The sequence below is a fragment of the Bos indicus genome, chromosome 2 (assembly GCF_029378745.1).
Source record: "Bos indicus isolate NIAB-ARS_2022 breed Sahiwal x Tharparkar chromosome 2, NIAB-ARS_B.indTharparkar_mat_pri_1.0, whole genome shotgun sequence".
In the NCBI taxonomy this organism is placed as follows: domain Eukaryota; kingdom Metazoa; phylum Chordata; class Mammalia; order Artiodactyla; family Bovidae; genus Bos; species Bos indicus.
The window spans coordinates 570,777-590,929 of NC_091761.1; the positions used below are offsets into that span (position 1 = coordinate 570,777).

Below are 20,153 nucleotides of genomic sequence, written 5' to 3' on the forward strand. Positions count from 1 at the left end.
TATCAAAAAGTCTACAAACAATAAATGCTGGAGAGGGTGTGGAGAAAAGGGAACCCTCTTACACTGTTGGTGGGAATGAAAACTAGTACAGCCACTATGGAGAACAGTGTGGAGATTCCTTAAAAACTGGAAATAGAACTGCCACATGACCCAGTAATCCCACTGCTGGGCATACACACTGAGGAAACCAGAATTGAAAGAGACACGGGTACCCCAGTGTTCATCACAGCACTGTTTACAATAGCTAGGACATGGAAGCAACCAAGATGTCCTCCAGCAGACGAATGGATAAGAAAGCTGTGGTACATATACACAATTGAATATTATTCAACCATTAAAAATAATACATTTGAATCAGTTCTAATGAGATGGATGAAGCTCAAGCCTAATATACAGAGTGAAGTAAGTCAGAAAGAAAAATACCAATTCAGTATACTAACTAATATATACTATACTATACTATAATTCCATATATATGGAATTTAGAAAGATGGTAATGATAACCCTCTATGCGAGACAGCAAAAGAGACACAGATGTAAAGAAGAGACTTTTGGACTCTGTGGGAGAAGGCGAGGGAGGGATGATTTGAGAGAATAGCACTGAAACATGTATATTACCATATGTGAGATAGACTGCCAGTCCAGGTTTGATGTATCAGACAGGGAGCTCAGGGCTGGTGTATTGGGATGACCCTGAGGGATGGTATGGGGGGAGGTAGGAGGGGGGTTCAGCATGGGGGACACATGTACACCCATGGCTGATTCATGTCAATGTATGGCAAAAACCACTACAATATTGTAAAGTAATTAGCCTCCAATTAAAATTAATATTTTTTAAAAAAAGGAAGTGTTTTTTTTTTCCAGCACTGTTTCCTATATTAGAGCTGAGAATGGGCAGCCAGCTCTCGGCTAGAAAGCATCTACCCACAGCTATGCTGCTACATGGCTTCCAAAAAGGACAAAAGGCAAACAGAAGTCACAGATGAGGCAGGATATAGTAGGGAAAGGCCCAAAGAGACACTGATGATTCTGCCACACTAAAATTATTCCTGTCTTGGTCTTTCCCCAAGGCAGACACATGATATGTATGGAGTGGGAAAAGATATTTCAGCACAGAAGAAACTTTAGAGACCTTGCAGAAACCCAGGAGATGGATCAGCACCCTCGAAGGCTAATATCAGAGAAGCAGAGGCTTCTTCTAATAATGTAATGAATGTTTATAGGGCTTCCCTGGTAGCTCAGCTGGTAAAGGATCTGCCTGCAATGCAGGAGACCCCTGTTCAGTTCCTGGGTGGGGAAGATCCCCTGGAGGAGGGCATGGCAACCTACTCCAATATCCTTGCCTGGAGAATCCCCATGAACAGAGATGCCTGGTGGGGTACAATCTTTGGGGTTGCAAAGAGTCAAACTGAGCGACTAACCAGAGCATAGCACATTGCAAACAAAGAGCAAGGAGGATGGAACAAAGTCTTTGTCCTTGTGGGGGTGTCACTCCCTAGAAGGAAGATTAAAACACACTATGATTAACCACCACTCAAATGGAGTGCACACAAAATCCAAGGGACACTGGACCACATGTACCTCTGCCCTCCTTTCCCTCTGTTTTTCCAGATGCCCACATTGTGCCTGGGAGTCAAAGCCCACTGCAATGTTCTGGTGTCAGCAGTGACTTATGGATCCCAGCAACTTGGACCTGTGGTCAAACCCACCCTGCAGGCAGCTTTGATCCTTGCCTTCCAGCCATTCTGAAAGGTCTGCTCTGCTAAAGTCATATCTTGTCTTTGCCTCAGAGGCCTCCCCCAAACCTAGAGAACCCCACTATCTTTTAAGATATTGCTCAAGCTCTCCTCTCCTTAAACCCTTCCTTGTTATCCACAGCTTGAGAGGATCCTCACTCCTGCCTGTGTCCTCTGTAGATCAGGCTTACTCTGTTAAAGTGCTCACTCACAACATACTCTTGTCTGTTTTAGATTTTTCTCCCCCCGGTCTAGCTCCTCAAGTGAAGAAACTACATGCTATTCATTTCTCTACTTCTCTGGAGACCAACATGATTCTAACCACATTTTATGTCCCCAAAACATCTTGGTCTAACTAATAAATATCCGTTTTCAGTATCATCCTTCAAGTCCTTTGAACTTATACCAGAGTCCTAGCCAGACCAAATCATGGAAGAGAGAAGACAAAGAAATCATCTTCTTCCTCTGTTGTATCCAATCATGGTCCTCTTGCTTTTCCCATTACTCAAATCCATGACTCAAATTTAAGCCATCTTTCCAGCAAGTAATGCTCAAAATTCTTCAAGCCAGGCTTCAGCGATATGTGAACCGTGAACTTCCTAATGTTCAAGCTGGTTTTAGAAAAGGCAGAGGAACCAGAGATCAAATTGCCAACATCCACTGGATCATCGAAAAAGCAAGAGAGTTCCAGAAAAACATCTATTTCTGCTTTATTGACTATGCCAAAGCCTTTGACTGTAGGTATCACAATAAACTGTGGAAAATTCTGAAAGAGATGGGAATCCCAGACCACCTGACCTGCCTCTTGAGAAATTTGTATGCAGGTCAGGAAGCAATAGTTAGAACTGGACATGGAACAACAGACTGGTTCCAAATAGGAAAAGGAGTACATCAAGGCTGTATATTGTCACCCTGTTTATTTAACTTCTATGCAGAGTACATCATGAGAAACGCTGGACTGGAAGAAACACAAGCTGGAATCAAGATTGCCGGGAGAAATATCAATAACCTCAGATATGCAGATGACACCACCCTTATGGCAGAAAGTGAAGAGGAACTAAAAAGCCTCTTGATGAAAGTGAAAGTGGAGAGTGAAAAAGTTGGCTTAAAGCTCAACATTCAGAAAACGAAGATCATGGCATCCAGTCCCATCACTTCATGGGAAATAGATGGGGAAACAGTGGAAACAGTGTCAGACTTTATTTTTCTGGGCTCCAAAATCACTACAGATGGTGACTGCAGCCATGAAATTAAAAGATGCTTACTCCTTGGAAGGAAAGTTATGACCAACCTAGATAGCATATTCAAAAGCAGAGACATTACTTTGCCAACAAAGGTCCGTCTAGTCAAGGCTATGGTTTTTCCAGTGGTCATGTATGGATGTGAGAGTTGGACTGTGAAGAAGGCTGAGCACCGAAGAATTGATGCTTTTGAACTGTGGTGTTGGAGAAGACTCTTGAGAGTCCCATGGACTGCAAAGAGATCCAACCAGTCCATTCCGAAGGAGATCAGCCCTGGGATTTCTTTGGAAAGAATGATGCTAAAGCTGAAACTCCAGTACTTGGCCACCTCATGCGAAGAGTTGACTCATTGGAAAAGACTCTGATGCTGGGAGGGATTAAGGGCAAGAGGAGAAGGGGACGACAGAGGATGAGATGGCTGGATGATGGACGTGAGTCTCAGGGAACTCCGGGAGTTGGTGATGGACAGGGAGGCCTGGCGTGCTGCGATTCATGGGGTCGCAAAGAGTCGGACATGACTGAGCGACTGATCTGATCTGATCTGATCGAGCTTGACTTGACCCAAACCCACTGTGAGCACCAGGGCCACTCTCCTGGGAGTTCCCAGCTCACGGTCTTCGTACTGTTCTTCTAACAAGCATGACCATCTACTCTGGTCTGGTGTTCTCAGAACAGAGAACTATATCCTGAAGGCCCATGCATGATGGAAAGAAAGACACACAAGCAAAGTTCTTCTGAACTGCCAGCAATGTGCTGCTGCAGTGCACAGAACAAATCTGTAAGGTTCACCTAAACTGTGGAGACTCTCAGGCTTCTCCTTCAGTTTGCTTCAGAGCTTATCTAATATTGGGCTCAGAAGCACTGTCCAGAACCTCCTCCTTGACCAAACTTGAGTCAGGATCTTCTGAGCCCTCTTCTCAACTAGGCCTTGACCTTGGCCTGGTGAGCCACCGAATAGGGATGCTAACATCTTCTAGGCTCTTCTTCTTCCATGAACTCCAGCAAGTTCTCACAGGGACAATGAGTGGAATGGGGAGATCCCTAAGAAAGCCTGAATTTAATAGGGAAGCACATCAAATCTGGAGCCCAAGAGTACAAGAGAACCCTAAGAGCTGGGGGCAGGTAAAATGAGAAAGCAGCCCTACCCCTGAAGAATGGGTAGGAACAGTGCAGGGCCTGGCAGGCAGATGAAAGAAGGCTGAGAAATTCCAGGTGTCTGGGGCACTGATGGTTACCATGGCAACCATAGACCACAAGACAGCCAACATTTAATTGGATTTACATAACTCCCCCTGGCCCATAGAAGTTAAGGTGAGTTCACCTTCAAGCTTAAAACTTCATCTCTGCTATGGACTGAATGTCCATGTCCTCTTCCAAGGGATCTTCCTGACTCAGGGATGGAATCCATGTCTTCTGCGTCTCCTGCATCGGCAGGCAGATTCTTTACCACTGAGGCACCTGGGAAGCCTGGGTCTCTAAGGAAATAGCTGAAAGTAAATGAGGTCATAGGTTGAGGCCCAGATTTGATAGTATCAGTGTTCTTGTAAGAGACAGAGAGCTCTCACTCTTTACACACACACACACACATATACACAAACATAGGAGACATAGCAAGAAGGCGGCCGTCTGAAAGCCAGAAACAGAGTGCTCACTAGAAACCAAATCAGCCCATCCTGACCTTGGATGTCCAGCCTCTAGAACTGTGAGAAATAAATGTCTGTTGCTTAAGTCATCCAGGTTGTGGTTCTGTTGTAGCAGCTGAGACCTACGAAATGGCAAGAGATCCCAGAGGATAGGAAACCAAGCAATCATCAAGCTCAGATGACACTGCCAAGGAAAGAACCAATGAACTTAAAGTTAGGTAAAGAGGAACCATTTAAGCTAAGACATAAGAGGTCAGGGGCTGGGGGTGGGGTTGGGGGGACAGAAAGAGCATCCAACAGCCACAGAAAGCTGGGCCTTAACTAAAATACACTGTTTGCTGTCACCTTTCCATGGGGAATCTTCCCACCACCCATCCACTGCTGTCTCACTAAAGCCCCCTCCCTTTATGTTCTGAAGCCTTATCTTTCAACAAACATCCTGGAGGAACAAAAAACACATGGGGAGTAATCATGATTGCTTATGCTGTGACCTTGAGCAAACCATCATAACAGTTCTCAGGTCTTTTCACTTTGTGACTCAACCACGGGTGACCGTCCATCTCAAAAAAGGTTCAGATACAGTAGCTTTCCAGCGGTGACACAGCCAGCAATTGCCAGAGCTTTCCTTGATCTGGATACAGGCTAAATAAAATCTGCAACAATCAGAAACATTTAATGATAGATTTGTGGTGTGACAGCAATAGGATTTAATAACTTTGATAAGAGCTGAAAATAGGGTTATGATAATTGTGCTGCTTGATGTATCCAAAATTTACCTACTTACTCTGAATAGTTTTTCTGAGATATTAAAAGATAAAATTCTGATCCATTAAACTATTTTTTTTTTTTTGCTACAATGGGCCTTGATTATTGATATTTGACAGTTTTAAGGATTGACTGCTGCTGCTGCTGCTGCTGCTAAGTCGCATCAGTCATGTCCGACTCTGTGTGACCCCATAGATGGCAGCCCAGCAGGCTCCCCTGTCCCTGGGATTCTCCAGGCAAGAACACTGGAGTGGATTGCCATTTCCTTCTCCAATGCATGAAAGTGAAAAGTGAAAGTGAAGTTGCTCAGTCGTGTCCGACTCTTCTCGACCCCATGGACTGCAGCCTACCAGGCTCCTCTGTCCATGGGATTTTCCAGGCAAGAGTACTGGAGTGGGGTGCCATTGCCTTCTCCAAGGATTGACTACTGCTGCTGTTGCTAAGTTGCTTCAGTCATGTCCGACTCTGTGCGACCCCATAGATGGCAGCCCACCAGGCTCCCCCGTCCCTGGGATTCTCCAGGCAAGAACACTGGAGTGGGTTGCCATTTCCTTCTCCAGTGCATGAAAGTGAAAATGGAAAGTGAAGTCGCTCAGTCATGTCTGACTCAACAGTCCCATTAACTGCAGCCTACCAGGCTCCTCTGTCCATGGGATTTTCCAGCCAAGAGTACTGGAGTGGGTTGCCATTGCCTTCTCCATGAAGGATTGACTACCCAGCCCTAAAATTAAATTGTCAGAGGAGGGCAAATATGGTTTTCCTGTATGGAAAAGTAGGGAATACAACCCATATGATGGCAAGAGTTCACACTGTGGAATTTTCAGAGCACCTTATACACCCTCAGAAACTAAATTAAAGTGATGGTGAGATAACAGATTACAGAGGTTCAAAACAAATTCCTCAAACTCTGTTTTGGTTGTGTCCACAAAACACCAATATTTCAATTACCAGAAGAGTGAAGACCAGACATAGAGTTCAGGTGAGCTCACAGGGATCAGGGGAGACTTGGCCCAACCATACCTCCCAGTACACCCTTGAAAATCCAGTACACCCACCCACCAGGCTGTGCTAAGCAACTGGGTCTTCAGAAACACACAGTTGTTTGAATAGGAAGTAGAGAGGCAAATTGGTAGCCAAAAAGGTAAACTCATGAAGTTTTCAGTTCATTGTAATTGTTTTTAGCCTAGATTTCCTTTCTGTAGACCCCTCCTCTCCCCCATTATGGGTTATTAAAGAGTTGCCTGTATTCAATTCAATTCAGCCAATATTGACTTCGTGCCCGCTTGCTGTCTGAGATGCAACATTGTTCTCTACACATCACACTGAGAAGAGTCTTGTCATGCACTATTCTCACATGCATAGAACCCCAGTCCTCGTGCCCACACACACAGATAATGAAGACCATGTATTTACAGCTACACATGGTCACACACATGCAGTTTCCAATCACAAAGGGCACCCAGCACAGCTATCACCACCGGCTGCCTGCTGAGAAGAGCCATAACCACACCAGTCCTGGAGTCCACAGGCCACAGGTATGGAAACACTACTCACCCACCCCTTCCTTGCTCCCAATCTCATATCCTGTCACATCCTGGGGTCTCTCAAAAATGGCCCACACAAAGTATCCTATGCCAATGCTAAAATTAGATAATAATTATTAACTGCAAAAATAACTCCCTAGGCACACACACAAGCTCAAAATGGTCACAGACCACAAAAGACCTACTTGTCCCACAGAGGACAGCACACACACAAACACACAGGCAGACATGGATCCTCATATCCACATGCACACACACAGATTGGGTGGGGGGAGGCTCACAGTTGCTCATTCAGCAAATGCATTTTAAGTGCCTATAATATGATCTTGGCTAGGGCCACATCAGGGCACATACCACACAAATGCTGGCAATGACACTCATGACACCTCAAGTCAGAGGAGCACTCAGGTTGCCTCCAGGGTTCTAGCTCTGCAACCATCCCTGGGGATGCAGGGCAAGTAAAATCAGAGCAGTCTCCAGGGAAGAGGCAGACACAGAACTTCACTCTCTCCCAAACAGCTGGGCGCCACTCCAAATGGGCACTGAGACATTCCTAGGGGCAACCATGACTGCTGGACATGTCCCAACACAAATAAAGAGTGCTTACTGCATGTAGTTGAAAAGAGAATTTGGCAAGCCACTTAAGGTAGGGATTAAGACCCCAGGGCAAGCTGCCTTCTACAGACCACAGCCAGATCCTCATGGTTTCCACTGTACAAAGTAGGACAAAAGTAGAGGAATATTGCTAGGGGCGGGACTCCCCAGCCACCTCCAGACTGCCATCTCACATCCCCTCAGCATCTCCTCCTAAGAAATGTGTGTGTGTCCCACACCTCAGGTGCCCTGCTACCCAGCCCGAAACACCCAGGGACTCTGCTAAACAGACCCCAAGGCTCAGCATGCCATGGTACTCACAGAGCACAGCACCACAAAGACAAATAAGCCTGTGACTTTTAGCCACTGTACACAGCACCTGCAAGAGAAAAGACAGGTCCCAGATCACGCTGATGGCAGTCTTATTTGCATGCACCCACAAAGGTCAAACCTCAGATATCTGCTGAAGCCTTGGGTAATGTCCATCTCAAAGAATTCCACGTAGAATTCTTTGAGAATTCTTTCTATAACATGATATGAAGGAGGATACTGCTGAGAACACCAATGACCTGTTGTAAACATACAGCTTCATGAGAAGCAGTTCAGAGGAGGTTACAGGAGGAAACAAAATTAAACCTGAATGTCTGAACACATCTTCTTGTCAGAGATGCTGAAGTTCAAGATTTGGGCCTCTTCACTAGCTTTTTAAAGGCTCTGGTTTTCTGGAAACAAGCTTTATCTTGGCTCTCAGATTCATATTTATCAATTATTTTCCCTTAAGTTTTCTGGAAGGTAAGAATATGGATTTGATCATTGAATAAACATTGACTGAGACATAACCAAACAATTCAAGAAAGAATTTGCAGTGTTGTAACTGGTTGTACCAGCAGAATCCTTTAAGAATTCCTTAAGAGATAATTCAACAGACAATCCAGCCCTCTGTGGACCCCTGATAGTCATCATTACACACTTCTTAATTGTGACCCTCAGGCCTTTGGGCAAATATGGTCCTGGCAGCCATTCCTGGCTTACCTCTGCTCCTTTCACCTCCTCAGGGCCCACCAGACCCCATCTCCTGAAGATATTATCACTGCCCAGTTGCTGGAGAGTGCTCTCCCCTGGTTGCTTCCCCAGGGCAGGCACTGGGGTATTTGTGCTCAGCCCCTGCCAACGTGCTCAGCCCCTGCCAAAGATAAGGTGCTGGTATACAGCCTGTGCTTGACACATGTTTGTAGAATGAGAGAAGAAAGTCTATATTGGAACATCTTTTTCGAAATCTTTCTGATCCTTTCAAAATGGCAAAACCTTGTTCTGCATTCTTTTAGATTTAATGAAATTTGATGAATAATTATATCATACTTCCAAATTATGATCAATAGTTCCTATTCAAATGGGAATAAAAAGTATTTCTTTTTAAAGCATGAAGCATTAATTGAACTATCCTAAACACAAATGTCTTTCTACATAACTGACACATACAGCAGAGCTGACCATCCAAAATAGCTTTTACAAGTTTCAACAATAATGTGTAGTACTTTTGAGACATGTTAAAAAGAATGTCACTAAATCTTTCAGTTAAATGGAAAGTTGGAGGCAACTACTCTATGAATCATAGAAGATAAAACAACTACTGAATGTGAAGGCTTAAATGTACTGATCCCATTTTCCATGCCACAGGATACTTGAAGAACCTCACATCCTCTGGAGTTGTGAGCCAGCATGCCGGAGAAGGCTGTAAACAGTATCAGGGCTTAGCATCACGGTGAATGACAGGGACCAGGAACCTGTTCACATGCTTTCACATAATTCAAATGATTTTAAAGAAGATTAAACTGGATGAATATTTACCACACCTATAGCTAAGACCAGTCATGGTAAAGAAACTACACATGGCTAGAAGTGAAACCGTTAGGTGTCTTTTCAGGGGGCTCCAAAGAGCTCCTCGTCCTTTATGTCTCAGTGCAGAAAGAATTCAGCGAGAGATAAAGTAATAGATATAAGTGATGTATTAGAATAGGACATTTGTGAGGCTTATAAGTGAGTGGGTGAGACAGTGTCACATGCTGAGAACTCAGTGGGCCATAGTTTTATAATCAAAGGTAAAGTGAGGAAGGGGAGAAGACATCTTTGTCTTTCTTGAGTAAATGTCAAGCTTCTACCATCCTCCTCCAGGTTGAGCAGGGGAGTTTTTCTTGTCTCTATATGATCAAGCTAAATTCACAAATTATTATATTTTTATGTGTGCAGAGAGCATGTTATTGAACTCACTAGGCAGGATGGTGTCTCATGCCACCATTGTTTTATTGTTTTGAGGCATGTCTTGTGCTTCTGTTGCATGGTTTGTTGCTAAAAAGGTCTGCTAGGTTTTGGTTTTGTGGTTAAGCAAGCATGCTTTCTTGAGTAATCATTAAAGTACAGGAGTCTCTCACATTTTTTCCACTACATTCCCCAAGTGGGATTTAATTACCTACATCGTCCCTTCACTCTATCCCTATCAGGAGGCATGGTCGAAAAGACATCTCTAAGCATTGATGGGGGACCTGGGGTCACATTCCTGCCCCTATCCCTCTGCTTCTCTCAAAAACCTGCAAGAAAGTGAAAGTGAAAGACACTCAGTCATGTTTGACTCTTTGTGACCCCATGGACTATACAGTCCATGGAATTCTCCAGGCAAGAATACTGGAGTGGGTAGCCTTTCCCTTCTCCAAAGTATCTTCCCAACCCAGGGATCAAACCCAGGTCTCCCACATTGCGGGTGGATTCTTTACCAACTGAGCCACAAGGGAAGCCCATGCATGACCTCAGGCAAAATCCTTACTTTCTCCAAGGTACCTTCCTTTATCTACCTCTCAGGATTGCCTGTAACATCAACAGGACAAATGAGAGTGGGCCTCTCTGGCTAAAGACAGATACACTTTGGGATGCAGGCTGGTACACTTCTAATCAGCCCTTCAAACAGCTTCAGAAAAGATGGGCCCCCTTATGTAGAGAAATAATAACACTAATATTTGACAGCTTCATGGTGTCCTCTCACCTATCCATGGGTTTTCGCATAGATCATCTTAGTGGAAGCCACAAAAGGCTGTGGAGCAAAGGAATGCCTTTGTGGCGCAAAGGCAACAAGGAGATAGTTGCATGGACATGCCTGGCCCCTGCTGGCTCCTTAGCTACCTCTGAGCAGATACAGAATGGGGACCTTGGTGGTCCTGGTCCACAAGCTTTATTCTGTTTCTAAAACTGCCACTTTCAAACATACGGTTTTCAATAGAACACTTCTTTCTTTTTTTTTTTTTTTTCAATTCTTCTTTCTTTTTTTTTTTTAATTTTATTTTTAAACTTTACAATATTGTATTAGTTTTGCCCAACATCAAAATGAATCCGCCACAGGTATACCCGTGCTCCGCATCCTGAACCCTCCTCCCTTCTCCCTCCCCATACTCTCCCTCTGGGCCGTCCCAGTACACCAGCCCCAAGCATCCAGCATCGTGCATCGAACCTGGACTGGCGACTCGTCTCATACATGATATTACACATGTTTCAATGCCATTCTGCCAAATCTCCCCACCCTCTCCCTCTCCCACAGAGTCCACAAGACTGATCTATACATCAGTGTCTCTTTTGCTGTCTCGTACACAGGGTTATTGTTACCATCTTTCTAAATTCCATATATATGCATTAGTATACTGTATTGGTATTTTTCTTTCTGGCTTACTTCACACTGTATAATAGGTTCCAGTTTCATCCACCTCATTAGAACTGATTCAAATGTATTCTTTTTAATGGCTGAGTAATACTCCATTGTGTATATGTACCACAGCTTTCTTATCCATTCATCTGCTGATGGGCATCTAGGTTGCTTCCATGTCCTGGCTATTATAAACAGTGCTGCGATGAACACTGGGGTACACGTGTCTCTTTCCCTTCTGGTTTCCTCAGTGTGTATGCCCAGCAGTGGGACTGCTGGATCATAAGGCAGTTCTATTTCCAGTTTTTAAGGAATCTCCACACTGTTCTCCATAGTGGCTGTACTAGTTTGCATTCCCACCAACAGTGTAAGAGGGTTCCCTTTTCTCCACACCCTCTCCAGCATTTATTATTTGTAGACTTTTGGATCGCAGCCATTCTGACTGGCGTGAAATGGTACCTCATAGTGGTTTTGATTTGCATTTCTCTGATAATGAGTGATATTGAGCAGAAAAGAACACTTCTTTCAAGTGAATGCTCATGCAGAAGCCCCAGCACACAAAGCAGGGAGAGCACTCCTCCTCTGACCCCTGCAGGTGGTCCTGCGAAATGCCCTCACATCCCCCATGCATGTGCATGCTGTGCCTTCCTACATATGCATGGAGGGCTTGGCCTCTCTCAGACCCACCCAATCCCTTGCCCCTTGTGAGGAAATTAACGAGATGCCACCAGTCTCTCGTCCCATGCTCTCACATCCCATGTTCTGTAAACAATGGCTTTGCATGGGTATGTAACAGCTGAGATCACTTAGAGCACTGCACACATGCTTCACGAGGTACTCGCTTGGCCACGGGCTACTTTTTTCTGGAAATACATATATAAGCTTCACCTGGAAAAGCCCTGAAGGGTTGTGTGCAGTTATGTTATGTCTGCTGCTATGGCTGCTGTGCCAGCCAGGAGACACCTTTCCTACAACTCTTCACATTTTCTTCCAGCCTCTTAGCTCGTGCCTTGCCTACCATGGGTTCAGTGAACAGTACACACAGTCAGATTCAGCAAGACAATTGGTGTCACAAACAGGATCAGGGAGAGACCCCTAAAAACACTCTGCTGCATGTGCAGAAACCTTAGTCTCTGGTTATAAATGATAATATCAGCTTCTAGAACACCACAGGGACTATTCTCATCTGCAAACCCTCATGGGCATCAAGACCCCAGCCACACAATAGAAAGGAGTATGGGATGTTAGTCATTAAGGTCCATAATTGGGTTTTCCTGCATCCTTAAAAGCTCCATGCTGGTTCAAATGTGCCCTTATCTATCTTCCAAAGCCTGAAGGAAAAGCAGACTACTTTCCAGGAAAGTACCACCTAGCCTTCCTTCCCTGTCCTTGGGAAGGATGTCCTGAGGGCAAGACCCACTTCCCTGCCCCAGCCCAGTCCCAGGGCATGCGCTGTGTGACCACCACCCCGTGCCAGTGGTGGCGCTCCCAGTCTTCCTACCTCAGCTTGGCAAGACGGAACCTGATGTGAGCACTGTCCAGAAGCTCCCCCTTCTCTAAGAAAGCGGATTCAGAGGAACCTGCCAATTCTCTGCTTAGCAGGGATCTTCCCTCCCACTCAGTTGAGCTGTCCTCCCAAGATTCTTCACCAGTAATGAACTCTGGGTGGCAATCGGGCATGCACCATGACCTGGAAATTGAGGCTTTGTGGTTATTTTCACAGCAACAGTAGTATCTCCAAAACAGTTCATCTCAAAGGTGAGCATAAAATGTGAAATCAACCCTGGTTTTTAAAAGGACCATAAACATTGTAATAGTGTCAAGCTGGTAGGAACAGATCTTTCTTGACATCACAGACCCTTGACTTCAGGGAAATCTTCTGGGGTCACACAATCTTCAAAATAAACTGTGGCCCCTCAAGAAACATCAACTTGTTCTGAGTTTGGAATTTTCCAGTAAACCTTTTTCTGGCTCAGACCACCTCTAGTGCATTTCATTTTTTGCTTTCTCTTTGACTGTGCTGGAGTTCCCAACACCTGGTTCTGTTATACTCATCCTGAAGCACAATGAGTGATGTTAGCCTTCCCTCCTCTGTACTAGGCATCTTTCTGTAATGGAGCTGTAGAGAAGATTGTCTACATTGTTTTCCTGCCCAACATCTACAGGAGCAGGAATGAGGAACATCAGTGCTGGATTAGATGGACCCAAGAACAAGACCTCTACCTAGAAGGATGGATCAAGGGGGATCATAAATTTTTACCAAAATTACATGTGGATACATTGTTTACTTTTATTGAATCCTTGAGCTTCTAAACAAGTCCTTCAGTACAGATTCTCAGTCAGCACTTGCCTCTAGTAAGGCTGCTCCAAAGCCCTGAATTCCCCTGTATTGCATGGAATACTTGTGGGATGGCAATATTGACACAATAGCCACAACTATTATGTTATGCCTCTCAAACCCAGCTAGCTCAATTGGGCATTGTGATTCTCCTGAACCCTTATCACTGCTTTAGGACTTGTTCACAACAAGAAAAAAAGTTTTATTCATAAGGAGAAGCTCAAAGATGCAAACTAGGCTATGTGAAACCCATATGTAATATCCATATTCTGCTTCCCAACTGTGATGTGAGACAGAGCTCAGCACCCCAAGGCCTCTGTGTTCCAAGACCAGGATAAAAGCTTTCATGTTCTTGAGTTCTTGGTTTTCTAGAGAATCACGAGTTGAAAATGTCTCAGGCCTTAACAGTTTACCAAGTAATTCAAAGGAAAGCATTAAAGGGAATGGATGGGTGCAGTGTTCATTTTCAAAGTTACTCATTAGGAGAGATGAGAGTTGTTATCTCCCTGGTGGCAGAGGCCTTGCTAGGTGCTGGGATGGGATGAAGAGGACTCAGGCTGGCAGGCATAATCACAGGTAACACAAGGACAAGTTCCAAAGTCAGGACATGCATTTGGTGTTTGAGAGCAAAGAAGGAGCATTGACTCTTGAATGAGCTGTGGAGGAACCAAGGTTTTACAAAGGAGGTGACATTTGAGCCCCCTTAAACTTGAGTGGGCCTGACCTGGAGAACCAAGGAGGACAGGAGTTCCCTCTCATAAAATGGACACAGTGGGAACTTTTTCAGGGAAACACAACTTGTCATCAAGAGTTTCCTGGAAGAAGCCAGATTGGCTCTGCATTGGAAGGTGACAATCAAGATTCCTATACCCTATCAAGTTCCCATGAACTTGAGTCTTTGGATGATGAAACCAGGAACCCACATGGCATATGAGCACCCTCAAATTCTGATGCACCCTAAATGGTGAAGGCTCCCAAACAGTTACAGACAGAGCTAGGGAGAAGGTGGGAAGTTCCTCAGAGGCTGTGGGAGGGAGGCTGAGTGCAAGGGTCAGTGGGCAGGAAAAGAAGGTCCAGGACAATGTCCCAAGATTGTAATGTGTGAGCAATCAGAGAACACCAATGAGGTGACTCAGGTTTCTGGAAGTTTGCCTGCAGAAGGAAGGGGAGATGAATTGGAGGACTGAGTTAGGGTTCTTCACCCTAAGGGAGACAGTCTGTAACTCATCCTACAGAGCAGCTCTGCTTATTGGTTTCAGAACCAGGCAGGTTTATCTTCAAAAGGAACTTATAAGAAGTAGAGTTTTCTTTCAAATCATACATTTTAAACTTAATAATTATTGACATTGAGTTAGGTAATTCTTTATTGTGGGGAGGTGTTCTGCGCATTGCAGTATGTTTAGCAGCATTCCTGCCCTCTACCATAAATGCTAGTAGTACTGCTTCCCCATTTATGACAACAGAAACATCTCCTGACAGCGCCAACCTCAGCCACAGTTGAGAAGCCCTGACCTCTTGATACAGCCTGTCAGAGCTATGTGCATGCATGAGTGTGTACATATGCTATGCACTCATGGCAGGGTTATGCTCAAGGTTATTTGGAAATTCATTAGGCACAGAATACAACTACTAGAATCATGAACACATACTGAATTGACAAGGATCTAGCAGAGACCAAACATGTCAGGTAAAAACTCATCTTATTCTCCAGCATGAGTGTAATGAGCATAAGGGTAATGCTCAGAGATTTCTTAATTTCATAAGAAAGAAAGAAAAGGGAAAAAAAAAAAAAAAAAACTCACCCTTTTTCTTGTGAGAAATTCCTCAGCAAAGGAGTGTTTTCTGTAAAGCAGGGTTCTTTAGACCTGGAGCGGAAGACTTGGGAGAAAGGAGGGTGAGACCTGAAAGACACAGTGAAGGAAGGGATCATTAACAAAAACTGAAGGATGTGTTCACTGGTGGTTACAGCTAGATCCAAGAATGTGCCCCAAGAATCAGTGGTAAACTTCACATGTTATATCTGAGTTGTAAAAAGTTGGAGTTTAAGATAATTAGAGACAATTTTCTACCCCAGGCTAAACCACACTAGAAATATAAACAGAAATTCACACAGACTAGATGCTGTGGGGTCAATACTTTTAGGCTCACTTTAGTGTTATAATAGAGTCCAGTCATGTTTGCCATTCCATGCAGTTTTTCCTTACAAAAGCCATGTTGCCAAGGGTTCCCAGCGCATTTGCCAAAACTGCTTACCCAAGTTGACCAACTCTGCCAGAGTACATGGTCGATATGTCATGAATCAGTCACACTGGGGGCCCCTTGAGGATGACCCCCTGGGCCACAGCAGTGTGCATATACATGAGCTCCACCCCTAGAAAGCACTGACATACTAGTGCTGCATCATGGCTGTGTCCATTAAGTCAGGCACAAGAGGAGAGAATATAGCATGTCTCCTGCTATGGCTACTGCACCAGCCATGGGAGAATACTGCTGTGCTTCACTTTCTGCAGCATAATGGATCTCACTGCCAAGCAGGGACCCAAGGTCTCATAACGTTCATCATCTCTGTCAGTTACTGCCTCTCTGTCAGAGATGCTGGGTTCTTCAGAGCCACAGGGTTCTTGCTGTAGTGCCAATATACATTGCTCTAGTTCTTACAAGTGTCTTTGCACATTGAGCACTGGTGCAACATCGCATAGGGCACAATTCATATTCGCCTTCAGGACAGTCAGGAAAATCCACCCCATGGTACCAGTGACAGTCCATGCTGCCTTGTTCAGCTAATGGGAGTTCAACCATACACTCAGGCAGAGTTGGTCAATTTGAGTAAACAGTTTTGGCAAATGCATCGGGAACGCTTGGCAACATGGCTTTTGTGACTTTGGGACACAGGGATGGGCCCAGCATCTGTGGGGGTTTTGTGGGTCCTTATTGAGAGAAGTAGAGGGATGGCATGAAAGATGCCATTTTGAAAGTCAAAAGACTCCCAAAGGAGGCCTGAGCTGGCAGGAGTCCCATCCAGTTTACAAGGATGCAAAAGTGGACTGATTTGTGCAGAGGTATACTGTAAAGGCTGTGTCTTATGTAGAACAGTGTACAGTCAAGGCTGTCTCCTGTGATGTAGGTTTAGTAGAACAGTGTACTATAAAGGCTGTGTCCTGTCATGTAGGGTTAAGAGAACAGTGTACTGTAGAGGCTGTGTGCTGTGCTCTACGTTTAGTAGAACAGTGCACTGTACAGGCTGTATCCTGTGATGTAGGTTGGTAGAACAGTGTACTATAAAGGCTGTGTGTTGTCATGTAGGTTTAGTAGAACAGTGTTCTGTCAAGGCTGTGTCCTGTGATGTAGGTTTAGTGGAACAGTGTACTGTACAGGCTGTGTGCTGTGATGTAGGTTTAGTAGAACAGTGTACTGTAAAGGCTGTCTACTATGATGTAGGTTTAGTAGAACATTGTGTTGTAAAGGCTGTGTCCTGTGAAGTAGGCTTAGTAGAATTGTGTACTGTAAAGGCTGTGTGCTGTGATGTAGGTTTATTAGAACACTGTGCTGTAAAGGTTGAACCCTATGATGTAGCTTTAATAGAACAGTGTACTCTAAAGACATTGTACTGTGATGTAGGTTTAGTAGAATGGGGTACTGTAAAGACTGTGTCCTATGATGTAGGTTTAGTAGAACACTGTGCTGAAATGGATGTGTCCTGTGATGTAGGTTTAATAGAACAGTGTACTATAAAGCCTGTGTCCTTTGATGTAGATTTAGTAGAACAATGTACTGAAAAGGCTGTGTGCTGTGATATAGGTTTATTAAACACTGTGCTGTAAAGGTTATGTCTTGTGATGTAGGTTTACTAGAACAGTGTGCTGTAAAGGTTGTGTCCTGTGATGTAGGTTTAGGACAACAGTGTACTCTAAAGGCTGTGTCCTGTGATGTAAGTTTAGTAGAACAGTGTACTGTAATTGCTGTGTCCTGTGATGTAGGTTTAGTAGAACAGTATGCTGTAAAGGTTGTATCCTGTGATGTAGGTTTACGAGAACAGTGAAATGTAAAGGCTGTGTGCTGTGATGTAGGTTTAGCAGAACACTGTGCTGTAAATGCTGAGTCTTGTAATGTAGGTTTAGTAGAACAGTGTACTGTAAAAGCTGTGTCCTGTGATGTAGGTTTAGTAGAACACTTTGCTGAAATGAGGAGCTACCCCATGTCCAAGGTCAGGGGCGGCAGCTGTGAGTGCCAGACTGTGACGGCGCAGGAGCAGCCGAGAGAAGATACCCACATCCGAGGTCAGGGGCAGCGGCCAGGAGGAGCAATCCCAGGTCCAATGAGCAGTGGCTGCGCAGGCACAGGAGGGCTGAGAGGAGCTACTCCACATTCAAGGTCAGGAGCGGCAGTGGTGAGGAGATGCCCCTCATCCAAGGTAAGGAGCAGCAGCTGTGCTTTGCTGGAGCAGCCATGAAGAGATATCCCAAGTCCAAGAACCCAAGTAAGATGGTAGGTGTTGCAAGAGGGCATCAGAGGGCAGACACACTGAAACCATACTCACAGAAAACTAGTCAATCTAATCACACTAGGACCACAGCCTTGTCTAACTCAATGAAACTAAGCCATGCCCTGTGGGGCCACCCAAGACGTGTGGGTCATGGTGGAGAGGTCTGACAGAATGTGGTCCACTGGAGAAGGGAATGGCAAACCACTTCAGTATTCTTGCCTTGAGAACCCCATGAACAGTATGAAAAGGCAAAACGATAGGATACTGAAAGAGGAACTCCCCAGGTCAGTAGGTGACCAATATGCTACTAGAGATTAGTGGAGAAATAACTCCCAAAAGAATGAAGGGATGGAGCCAAAGCAAAAACAATACCCAGCTGTGGATGTGACTGGTAACAGACGCAAGGTCTGATGCTGTAAAGAGCAATACCGCATAGGAACCTGGAATGCTAGGTCCATGAATCAAGGTAAATTGGAAGTGGTCAAACAGGAGATAGCAAGAGTTAACGTCGACATTCTAGGAATCAGCGAACTAAAATGGACTGGAATGGGTGAATTTAACTCAGATGACCATTATATATACTACTGCGGGCAGGAATCCCTCAGAAGAAATGGAGTAGCCATCATGGTCAACAAAAGAGTCCGAAATGCAGTACTTGGATGCAATCTCAAAAACGACAGGATGATCTCTGTTCATTTCCAAGGCAAACCATTCAATATCACAGTAATCCAAGTCTATGCCCCAACCAGTAATGCTGAAGAAGCTGAAGTTGAACGGTTCTATGAAGATCTACCAAGTCCTTTTAGAACTAACACCCCAAAAAATGTCCTTTTCATTATAGGGGGCTGGAATGCAAAAGTAGGAAGTCAAGAAACACCTGGAGTAACAGGCAAATTTGGCCTTGGAATACAGAATGAAGCAGGGCAAAGGCTAATAGAGTTTTGCCAAGAGAATGCACTGGTCAGAGCAAACACCCTATTCCAACAAGACAAGAGAAGACTCTACACATTGACATCACCAGATGGTCAAAACCAAAATCAGATTGATTATATTCTTTGCAGCCAAAGATGGAGAAGCTCTATACAGTCAGCAAAAACAAGACCAGGAGCTGACTGTGGCTCAGATCATGAACTCCTTATTGCCAAATTCAGACTGAAACTGAAGAAAGAGGGAAAACCACTAGACCATTCAGGTATGACCTAAATCAAATCCCTTATGATTATACAGTGGATGTGAGAAATAGATTTAAGGGACTAGATCCAATAGATAGAGTGCCTGATGAACTATGGGCTGAGGTTCTTGACATTGTACAGAAGACAGGGATCAAGACCATCCCCATGGAAAAGAAATGAAAAAAACAAAATGGCTGTCTAGGTAGGCCTTACAAATAGCTGTGAAAAGAAGAGAAGCAAAAAGCAAAGGAGAAAAGTAAAGATATAAGCATTTGAATGCAGAGTTCCAAAGAATAGCAAGAAGAGATAAGAAAGCCTTCTTCAGCAATCAATGCAAAGAAATAGAGGAAAACAACAGAATGGAAAAGACTAGAGATATCTTCAAGAAAATTAGATATACCAAGGGAACATTTCATGCAAAGATGGGCTCGATAAAGGTCAGAAATGGTATGGACCTAACAGAAGCAGAAGATATTAAGAAGAGGTGGCAAGAATACACAGAAAAACTGTACAAAATAGATTTTCATGATGAAGATAATCACGATGGTGTGATCACTCACCTAGAGCCAGACATCCTGGAATGTGAAGTCAAGTGGGCCTTAGAAAGCATCACTACGAACAGAGCTAGTGGAGGTGATGGAATTCCAGTTGAGCTATTTCAAATCCTGAAGGATGATGCTGTGAAAGTGCTGCAATCAATATGCCAGCAAATTTGGAAAACTCAGCAGTGGCCACAGGACTGGAAAAGGTCAGTTTTCACTCCAATCCCAAAGAAAGGCAATGCCAAAGAATGCTCAAGCTACCGCACAATGGCAGTCATCTCACACGCTAGTAAAGTAATGCTCAATATTCTCCAAGCCAGGCTTCAGCAATACATGAACCAGGAACTTCCAGATGTTCAAGCTGGTTTTAGAAAAGGCAGAGGAACCAGAGACCAAATTGCCAACATCAG

At 44.4% G+C, this 20,153-nt stretch overlaps 1 protein-coding gene across 3 annotated transcripts in view; it reads right to left on the minus strand.

Annotated features, from left to right (window-relative positions):
- OCA2 (OCA2 melanosomal transmembrane protein) overlaps positions 1-20,153 on the minus strand; it is a 284,022-nt gene that overhangs the window by 219,462 nt on the left and 44,407 nt on the right. For all 3 annotated transcript variants that reach the window (XR_011570128.1, XR_011570130.1, XM_070801365.1), the window contains exons 3-6: positions 15,349-15,447; positions 12,710-12,898; positions 7,845-7,902; positions 5,201-5,273 (exon numbers count right to left, since the gene is read on the minus strand). Coding sequence is in view for 1 of the 3 variants with exons in the window: in XM_070801365.1 (XP_070657466.1) it covers positions 5,201-5,273; positions 7,845-7,902; positions 12,710-12,898; positions 15,349-15,447 (419 nt within the window). In the remaining 2 variants the exon portion in view is untranslated. The remainder of the gene's footprint in view (positions 1-5,200; positions 5,274-7,844; positions 7,903-12,709; positions 12,899-15,348; positions 15,448-20,153) is intronic.